The 11048-nt window shown below is 41.3% G+C and overlaps 1 protein-coding gene across 1 annotated transcript; it reads left to right on the top strand.

Annotated features, from left to right (window-relative positions):
* Window positions 1-1403: 1403 nt before the first annotated feature.
* On the top strand, window positions 1404-10319 carry pik3ip1 (phosphoinositide-3-kinase interacting protein 1). The gene is made up of 6 exons (XM_041042747.1): window positions 1404-1673; window positions 1868-1996; window positions 2465-2581; window positions 5956-6144; window positions 6282-6360; window positions 8488-10319. The coding sequence occupies exons 1-6, from the start codon at window positions 1565-1567 to the stop codon at window positions 8702-8704; spliced, it is 840 nt and encodes a 279-aa protein (XP_040898681.1). The 5' UTR covers window positions 1404-1564; the 3' UTR covers window positions 8705-10319.
* Window positions 10320-11048: the final 729 nt, after the last annotated feature.

Consider the following 11048-nt stretch of genomic DNA (forward strand, 5'->3'; position numbering starts at 1 on the left):
GCAAACAAAGGCTACTGTACCACTCTCCCAACAAACATTGCTCACTTGAAGTAGTGGACACTGTAAATAATCAGCCTCATACAATGTGAAGCCTGAACTGACTCGGCTTTCAGTTTATTGTGGTTTGCTCACAAGAATGTGAGTATTTTGAAAATATAAAAATAATCCTCAGGTATGTCTCATATTTTTGCAGCTAAAGCCTCCAATCAAATTGTTGCCCAACTCTGATCTTCAGAGACTTCACTGAATCAGTGAACTTCAGCTCAGTTTATGTAGTCATGGAAGCCTATCTTAGCCTGGAAAGAATTTAAAAAACATGGATTTCAGGATTTCAGACCTTTGACTATCACATAATTTTGACTTATCATAAGCAATTTTTAAAATAACAAACTTTTTCTTCTATTTTTTTTTTCTTTTTTGATGGAAATTGGCTTTCATAGGTAATACTTGCCTACATCCCAAATGTGTTCACCCTTTAATGGTCTAGTGACTTATGATTTCACCCAGTGCATGCTGGGAGAAGCTCCTGCCCCCCTGTAACCCTGAACGACCAGAATGTAACAGAGAGTGGCAGACAGATGCTGTGTGTTTGCTCTAGTAATTGCCTGAAAAACTGGGTAAGCATCTATTTGAAAAGTGGCTTAGTGGACATTGACTGAGTCACGCGTTGGCTGCCCTCTTTACCCATCAGCCAACAATGACACAGGGCCTCGCTGCTTTGAGTATCCAGCTTCCCATGCACAGACAGATTGGAGCAAATACCGTTGGCAGCTTTCCTTTATCAGCCTCTGTAAAGCCCACTTCTGACCAAGACCAGCGGAAAACAGGCCTCATGGGGTGGAGAGGAAGCTTGGGAAACAGGAAGATTGGGTTTGGACAGATGCACCAAGCTCTTAAAGCCAGATAAGACTCTGCAGTTGGATGAGGATTATAAATGGAAAGTAAGGACTGTATTTTAAAATGAAAATTGAAAGCAGGGCAGCTATTTATAGACAACCACATAAAATACAATAAACTTGGAAATTATTGCTGGACAGGGAAAAGGAAAAGGTTGGAGGATGGATTACAGAAGTAACCATAACCCCCTTTTTTCATCTTAAACAAAAATGTGAATAAACCTCATTGACTTTCCATGCTCACTGTTCTTGACGATGTGTTTATTCTCTCAAGGCTGCACGCCATGATAAGTTGCCAGACTGTTTTGCAGTCGATGCTCTTTCCTGCATGTTTTCTGTGTGTGTGTGTGTGAGAGAGAGAGAGAGAGAGAGAGAGAGAGAGAGAGAGAGAGAGAGAGAGAGAGAGAGAGAGGGAGAGAAAGTGAAGCCGGTGAGGCTTTAGGACCTCGAGGTTGTACCGCAAAGGGCAGCTCCTCCTCCAACTGAAGGCTGTTGACTAAGAAAGCAGAGCTGCTCTGACAAAAACAAGGGCTGGGACTCCGGTGAGAGGAGCAGTGTGTCTGATGCACATTCAGCACAGGCTCTTCATCCATTTTTGACATTTTATATATATATTTTTTTTAATTTTTAATTTTTTTTTTTTCAAGAGAAAGCGACATTAGCGCACCATGTCGGTTAATTCAGCCCGTCAGCTCTGCAAAATCGTTCTCTCCTTGCACGTTGTTTTCTTCTGCGTGGCGACGGTGGAAAGCAGTGCATCAAATGGAAGTCCAAAAGGTAAAATAATACATTAGGGACATTTTTTTTAAGTTTCTCATTTGTTGTAAAGACTGCACAAAACATAGCCTGATTTATTTTAAATTACACGCACAGTAATAATACAGTTTTTCTTCCTCTCTCCTTTTTTTTCGATTGTGCAATCGCTTCTGTTTACGTGCCGTGCTCACGTGTTGTTTTGTTGTTGTTCTCAGACTGCATAAGATCCAATGGTGTGGAGTACAGAGGGGAACAAGAGAGCTCCTCTTCAGGCCTGAGCTGTCTGAACTGGACCAACTCTTCTAGAGACTATGATGTTAAAACCCATCCCGATTCACAGACAGGTAAAACTGTGCCTTTTAAAATAGAGTTTCCCTTCCTGTGGTGTCTGTTTCTGCGTCATGCTGAAGACTAGAGAGGGGGAAGGGGGATTTAAAGTGTCTCTTGATATGCACACCAGTGTTTTTAAGAGGAGAAATAAAAAAAAAACCTCAAATATCTTTAAGATTTTGACACAGTGTAAAAATACATATCTTACTAAGGTGCAAAGCAATAAGCACAGGACTGTTACTTACAACACACACTTCACATACCATACCACTAATTTTAACTAAAGCAGCTACTGTTTCCTTTCTTTGTGCTCACAGCGGCCTTGTTCATTGTAGTGTGATGAAGTTGTGTTAATGATTAATGAATCCAGTGGTTTACCCACACTGCAGGGACAGGCAGACAGACAGTCAGACAGACAGACGGGCCTGTATTTCCACGAGGCATCAGTAACAGACGTGCTGTTTTTATCGTTTTCCCCGTAGGTGTCGGAGATCACAATTACTGCAGAAACCCAGATTCCTCTGAGAGGCCTTGGTGCTACATTGCTGGCCCAGATGGGATGGTCCAGAGACAGTTCTGTGCAATTGACACTTGCAAAGGTAGGTAAACATTGTACACAACAATAATGATTAACATTTGTGGCATATGTATAGCAGCACAGCCAGAACCTCAACTGCAAAAGTTGGACCTGGCAAAGATACATATGCATATTCCAAATTAATTACAGAACAACACTGAAACAGCCTCTTTTCTCCCAGAATGCGCTGTGAGATTTTTCCAAACTCTGTTCTCTTGATCCTGGTGGCAATTACTTTTTCTTCCTTGTAAAGCTCTGATTATTTTATAAAGGGGGCTATGCTGGGGAAAAAATAATGAGGTGGAATTTTTGTAGCTATGCAAATGTCCTAATTACTCAACACACAACATAGAGAGCTTGATGAGAGAGGATTCAGCCAAGTGTTAAACTTTGATGGGCCAATTAAAAAAACAAAAAAAAAACTTAAAACTTGGTCTGTTTACCACAAATAAACCATGTGCAAGTTGTCATTGAAAATGGATTACTGACAATTTACTTTTCCCAGATAAGAGTATTAGTTTGCGGTAGGTCAGTTGGTCAGTGTTAAGCTACACTGAGAAGTCTTGTATATTTTGCCCTTTGTTTCCGAAGTCAACCCAAGTCACACAATAACAAAGCCCTGCAGTCACAAAGTTCAGTTTCAAGACAGCCGTTGGTCACGCCCTAAGACTGAGCTCATTGGCAGAAAGGAAATCTTTGCCTTGGAGACAGCAGCTAATTGGCTGCTTGAATTTATGACTGCATGCCCTTTAACTCTAGCAGAGATTGTAAACAACAACTTGCATGACGGAAATGGAAAAAGAATTAAAGAGCAGATGTTGGCATCTGCAGCTGAACCTCTCTGACTCCTGAAATACTGTTGATCATGCAGCTGTATATGTCTGGCTCATATGAAAAGGGCTTCCACTCACCAATCCTGTAACAGATTTATGTTCCAACAACTTTATGAGAGCAGTGTCAAGGCTTTCGTTGTGCTGTTGAGGTTTTTGCGTCAGCGGTAATGTTATTTGACCAACAATAATTGGAAACCACATGGTCCAGATGATGCACTTGTAGTAAAGTCAAATCAAGACTAAGTGTATTTTAAGTGCATTAAGTGTCTCCACACACTATACAATAAAAAAAACTTTAAAACAGTATGTCATGACCTGGCTCAAAGGGTCACAACAAAAAGGGAGACATGGGAGACAAGGGATCATGTAAATGTTCAATTAAATACTTTATTTAACCAAATTAAAACAAATAAGACCAAATTGAACCCAAATTAAATATTTACATTGTGGGATGTGGAAAATCAGTGGAGTCAGTACTGTAAAATGTGCATGAGTGAAAAGTGTGAGTATGCAGGTGTTGAATGGTGTAAAACAAAAACAAAAACAAAAACAAAAGCAAAAGGTTAACTCAAAACAACATAATCAGACCAAACCAAACACGTGGTGTGCCTGTGGACAGAGAAAGGGAGAGAGTGAGCAATCGATTGCAGTGGCTTAAGTAGACTCTCCACCAGAGCCCAGGTGTATTGAGCCCACTCAAGACACCAGCAGACAGGAGGAACAGACACACCCAGGGGATGTCACACATGAAGACAAGACACACCCAGAGGATGACACACATGGGGCATCACACCCCCCACCTCAAGATGGGGGCCCCAAAGGGATCCCCAAAACCCCCAATCCTGATCCAACAGGACCACATGAGAAAAACTCTAGAGGCAGCTCACTCGCCAATGGCATTCCTACCCCACAGGTGCACATGAAAGGGCTTCAGATACATTATCCTTACCCTTGATGTGTCTAATGGCTCACCTTTATGTAGCACACCCCCATCAAACAAAGACAACAAAACTACTTTTTTGAGTTCCTCTTTATGACACTTATCGGCAACAATAATATTGTAGTGATTAGCTATTTCCACTAGCTGTTCCTTCTTACAGCCCTTCACAAACACTAATGTCGGTGACTCAAAGAACTCAGCCAAGAAAGCCATTACCACCAACACTCATTCAGAAAATACGGTAATCATCGTCAAGCTGCATTGAGGCAAATACCAGCCTCTTGACAAGGAATACCTCCCCTCACTGCCTACCCCAAACTGGCTCAATCTCAACCCTAGGCTTCGTGTGATGCCTGTGGTGGGTATTTACGCACTGCATTGCCAGCAATAATCATGCAGGCAATGGCTCAGCCCGACAGCCCGGTAAAGCAACCATGAACTGGCGACCCACCTGCAGCAGCGGATGTGCCCCCGAGACAACTGCTCTCACCACGTTCTCACCACACTATACCCCAAAAAAAAACAAATGGACCCAATCCCTAAAGGAAAGTGCCCCACAACCTGCTGGAGAATTCCCTGTCTAAAAGTGCAACTAGAACAAACAAAACAAAAGCAAAAGGTTAACTCAAAACAACATAATCAGACCAAACCAAACACATGGTGTGCCTGTAGACAAAGAAAGGGAGAGAGTGAGCAATTGATTGCAGTGGCTTAAGTAGACTCTCCACCAGAGCCCAGGTGTGTTGAGCCACTCAAGACACCTGCAGACAGGAGGAACAGACACACCCAGAGGATGTCACACATGAAGACAAGACACACCCATATGATGACACACATGGGGCATCACACAGTAAAACACTTAAAACAGTGTTTAAAGCAGATAAAGTTCTATGCATAAAAATATAAAGAATGAATACTTCTAATATTATATGGTGTAATAAAGTTTAGGGGTTAACTGTTAACACTTTGCCTTTTTATTGTGCTTGGCACGAGGGTCAAAAAATCAGTGTAATTTGGTAATAGAAGAAGTGGAATTGGATAAAATCCTTTATCACAATATATTAAAGTTTTTATTATGATATATGTGCTCTGATAATCCAGAGTGCCTGGAAAATAACTTGAAATACACAGCCTTTCTGGATTATTCAGCAAATTCAATAACTGATAATAAAGATCTTTCATCACATTGATAAAAAGATCATATAAAAATCCAAACATAAAGCAGCCTTAAAGCTTATTGATTTGCAAATATAAATTAAATATATCAAGGTTTAAATGTTATGGTAAGATATCTGAAGATGTATGAAGTTATACTGGCCAACAGTATTTTCTTAATTTTGTAATGAATTTGTGTAATCAACTTTTATACTCACAGTTAAAGTTCTGGATGAATGAGGTGGACTAGAGAAATAAAAAAAAGTGACTCTAGTTATTGTTCTTGCTCAAATAAGGGACACATGGCTAATAATGACTACTGCCTGTAGTACCTCTCATGTACCTGTTTTACTTTGATATGATCTGGTCTCCATTGTCAGTACATCAACAGCAGCACAACTCAGAGCATCTTCAGTGAAAAGTCACTGAACACCGTTTAACACCGCCATTGTTTAATTGTGTTTTTAGAACAAGCCTCTACTGTGCCATCAGAGGCAGAATCCCTCGACCCACCAGGAACCACTCCCTCCACAGAGAGCTTTCAGCCAGCCAAGTCAGGAGCTTCTCAGGGAGAAGTTGCTGCAGTGCAGCCGGTGATGGGAATCAGCCAACGAGTGCGCACAGGACCAAAAAAGAAAAAGGACCTTGGCACACTCGGTATGTTGTCGTTATTCTGACAACATATAATGATATTGGTGGCGCACACTAATCTGCAGTTTGAATGAATCTTGGTTACAAGTCATGCATTCTTTGTGATGCATTTTTACCTTTTATATTCTCCTTTTGTTTTTCAGGCTTCGTCCTTGGCATTCTCATGATGTCGATTATAATCATTCTTGGAGTAGGCATCACATTTGGCTACTTCTACAAGAGGTCAGTATCTAAATCACAGCAAGATCATCAAACATCAGTTTGGTGCAGTATTTGAGGAATTTTATGAAAGAGGAGTCAGTGTAGCGCATTCGTTTATCAGGCATTTAGCCTGTTTCTAGAACGTCATTCGTACACTGTGTACATCGACTGCATCTGTGGCATAAAGCCACAAAAATGTAATGCTGCAGAGCCTTCTTGCATTGCTGTTTCTACTGGCACTTGCAGAGTTGTTAGCTTTGAGATGCGCAATACAAATGCCAGTATGTTTGGTTACATCACATAACAGCATGCATGTTGATGGTCTCTTGAGTTTAGGGCATCAGCTGTTGTTCACGTTCCCCAGCAGGGCTCTCTGTTGTTACACATGAATGTAATGCAGCCATTTTAATGCCTTTATTGCAACCACAACAGAACATGGGGAGGAGTGTGGCAGGAAACGAAGTGCCTGAGGTCTATTTTAAGCATTCTTAGTTTATATTCTTGAAAGAGAAGACAGCGTGAAGGAGGGTTTGGATAGGATGGAGAAACCCCCACATTCGCAGCAGTTATGAAATATGCAAATGACGGACCCGGTGCTGTAAAAGAGGGGCGCCCTGATTCCCTTTGGCACAGCACAAAATGCCCTTACAGATCCGTGTTTGGCTGTCAAATCTGATTAGCAGTGTCCCTGTCTTTGTTTTCTATTTTTAGGAGGTGATTATTAATTAGGAGGAGCGGAATATTATGTCAGAGGGTTTATACCTGCCCTCAGCATACAGTGACATCACCTTCAGTAATGTGATAGATGTACTACATGTATGCCCATATTCACTCTAAACTTCTCCCAGCCGGAGAACATGTAATGCACACTGAGGTTCATACTACACCCCCATTGGGAACAGCCTCTCAAACAACCAGTAGGAGGAGGTAGTTTATTGTCAAGTGCTCTGATGCCTTGCAGGCTTCCCAACCATCTGAGCAAATTAGCACCCTAAAGAGCCTGAGACTGCAGTGATGGGCCAGTGTTTTCACTCTCTGTCATTTGGTAGTTAAGCACAAAGACTTGAAATGGGGGAACAGCAACCCTGGGTAGTTTGCCAGGCAGCTAGCAGAAGTTTTTGGTTCTGGACAAGAAATAATTTGGCACAAAACCCAATGTAAACTTGAAGCTCTTGTTTTTACACTTAAATATGTGTACATATTAAACAAACAACATACAGCATGTTAATTTGTGAGCATGTGTTTTTAGAGGTGCTTTTAGGCAGATTTTGTTACTTAATGACAGAACCAGATGTTTCCCCCTTTTTTTCTTTGCGCAAAACTAGGCTGAACTTGGTACATAATGTACAGACATGGGAGTAGTATTAATCTTCTCAGTTTATCCTCAGCAAGAAGATAGTGAAAGTGAAAAACCCCCAGATACACTTCAAACTAAAATTAACCACACTCTTGTGTAAAGGGCTGTTTTGAGCCCAGCGGTACACTGGCCCATTTTGGCTCCAGATAAGTAGAAAACAGCCTCACGCTGCTTCCCATCACTGTGTTGCCTTGGAGTAGATAAACTCTTTGCCAGCTTGTCAGTTCCCTGTTCCCTTTCACCATCTGTCCCTCGACTTGGTTACAGACCAGGCAATGTTATCTACATGCAGTATGTTATCAGAAGCTCCTTATCATGAATTAGCTTGGGTGGCCCCCAAAAACAGTGTTGGACATAATATCAACAACAAGACTACTTAAGGCATCACTGTTATTTTTATCATAATAATAGCAAAATAAAGCTCTACAGAGCGTATTAGCTGCTTTCAGCTCACTGTTTTTGTTTTCTGGTCCACAGCTTTTACTCTCACATCTCTCATAACATAATTTGTTGTTCATGTTTTTAGTGGTAAATCTCTGATTAACCCTCTTTGCACCACCTGCTCAATGTCAAAGAGCAGACAGACACAGTTAGCAACTTATTGCTGCACATAGTGAAGTAGTTAGTGTGTAAAAGCCCAGAGATTTCCTTCAGGAGAAGGTGGAGACCAAAATTTAACTTAAAATGATTGGACTTAATAATGAATGAATGAATGAAAATGAATAAATGTTTTGGTCACAGCTTGTTTCCACTAAGACCATGATGAATCGCTGTTGTTTGTTGGTGTTTAGGGGTCGTGACTTGAAGAAGCAGCATGAGCAGCGAGTGTATGAGCGTGAGATGCAGAGGATCACCCTGCCCCTGTCAGCTTTCTCTAACCCCACCTGTGAGCTCGTGGATGAGAACACCATTGAAATCACTGCAGACCATGAGACGACCCCAGTCCAGGAGGGCATGGAGGGTGGGGACCCCCTCATGGGCCAACAAGCTGTTACCCCTGGAGCATGAGTAGGCGTGTAGTCCTTAAACAGGACTCTGATATTGTGGACCAAAACACTCCCATCTCCCTGTTTCTCCTTTTCGCCTCCCTGAGTGACCTCTGTTTTTTAAAAAGGAGAAGGGGAGCAGTGCTCATTCCAAAGACTTGAACTGAATGCTGTGTCCTTTGTGTCCCATCTCCGTTGGGTTTTATGCATCTGAGGCACGAAAAAAAGGTGTGCTGACACACAGTGGGTGCAGTCTTAACAACTAGAAACCATTAAGGTGAATCTGTTGTTAGTGAAAAAATTTCACAAGGTTTTTAATATTCACATTTGATTCATTTGATGGCCAACAAAATAAGGTCACGGGCTGCCCCCTTAAATAGCAGTATGGCTATCTAGTATAATATCTAGTCAAATGGACGCTGTCGAATAAGTGTTTATAATGGTGTCCGATGAGACCAATTCATTGTAAAGAGATGGTGTTTGGGGAATTTTCATAACTTTTTGTTTATTAGAATCTTTCCATGTAGAGAAGGTGCTCTTAACAGGAGTTGTGGTTACATGATGAATACATGGATGATTTCCATTAATACTGACTCACTGGCTGTGCCGAGGGAGACGTGGACAAAAAAATGTCTAAAGACTAGTTTGTCTTGGAGACGCACTGGTGACACGGATGTGAGTGTCTAAAAATAGTCATCCTCCTCTGAGATAGGATGAGGGAATGTGAAGTAAAACAGGCCCATTAACGACAAGGGAAGGCCTCCAACTCAGAAATTGCCTTAGCGTTACACTTCTGAATGTATTTATCTTTTCCCAGATTATGTTTTTTTTTTTCCTCTTTGTACTTGACTGACATGTGGTTACAAAGCATGATAATGGTCATTGGCAGACATGAAAGAGGACTTGCCCTTTTCTTCCACAGGTTAAGGAGTGACAGGAAATACACTGAGTGCTCTCAGGAAGCATGAGAGACAGTAGTTAGTCCTCAGGACAAAATAGCACTGCCACAACACAGAACAGATGGGATTAGGAAAAAAAAAATCTGAAATCTTGCCTCTGCAAAGCAAGACAACGTGTGTGTGTTGAAGTGCTTAAGAAGCCTGGTGCCTAGATTAGATTCAGACATTTGAGTTATGCACTTGATGCTTCAGGGTAGAGACAGGAGTGGAGTAGAATAGAAACAGTCCAAAGTTTGGTGGTGTTCATTCAAAAACATGAATGCATGTACATGGTTACCTGCTGTATGTTTGTATTCAGGGGCCACTTTTTGCATCTTAATAAGTAGAACTACTCATTGAAGAAGACATTTAGAAAATACCTGCCTGAAAACAGAAATCATCGTACAAAGGAGATTTTAGTTTGTTGATGCACATGATGCTTCCAAGTATATTGCCAGTTTGATTATTAATCATCACTCCTGATGATCTTGTTTTGTGATTATTGCTGGATCCACATCACTGGTAATCTTTGGTTACTGCTGCTCCATTATTTTAAGTATCTGTTTGCTGGCTGTGGTTATTTTCTTCGTCATATAAGCGATGTGTTCACAATACTGTTGTTCAGCGTTTGAATTTAGTACTTGTATTTGTATGAATGCAGATTTTCACTGCTGAGACTGAAATAAAACATCAAACACAGACATTATGGTGTGATGTAGTCTGTCTTTTAAAATGATAGAGGTAGAAAGATTTTTCCCCCCCAGCAGAACAACATAACATAGCAGGAATGCTTGGACTGTTACAAGTCTCATGTTATTCAAGGTTCTCTTGTTATTCACATTAGGAACTTTTTTTGCCGCAGCGCCCTCTGTTGGCAATTCTTAAATACACTACTTTAGTCACGGGTGTCATCTGAGAAAGCAGGTTAAGATAACAAGATGCAAGTGGCACAAAGAGATTTGAAGGAGCGTCTGAAGACAAACTAACAGCTTAAAAAAACATCAACTTTTTACAGAAGAGTTTGGATCTATTCAATTTTATTTATATAGCGCCTTCCACAATCAAAATTGTCTCAAAGCGCTTTACAGAGACCCAGAGTCTGACCCCAGAGCAAGCACTTAAGGCGACAGTGGCAAGAAAAAACTCCCTTTCTTCCCTGCTCAGGAAGAAACCTTGAGCAGAACCTGGCTCATATGGGGGACCCTCCTGCCGATGGCGAGGTTGGATGAGAGGAGGAAAAGGAGGAAGACAGGACAGCTGGGAATGGAGGAGAGGAGGAGAAGGATATGCAGCATATAAAACATGATACTAACAGGGTTGGAAGTGGACAATGTTGGAGGGCCAGCATTCAGATTACAGAACAGTTAGTGGATACTGTGTGCTCAGCAGATTGCAGTTATGATAGGAAACAGAGCACAGAAGCAAAAA

The sequence above is a fragment of the Toxotes jaculatrix genome, chromosome 7 (assembly GCF_017976425.1).
Source record: "Toxotes jaculatrix isolate fToxJac2 chromosome 7, fToxJac2.pri, whole genome shotgun sequence".
Lineage (NCBI taxonomy): Eukaryota > Metazoa > Chordata > Actinopteri > Toxotidae > Toxotes > Toxotes jaculatrix.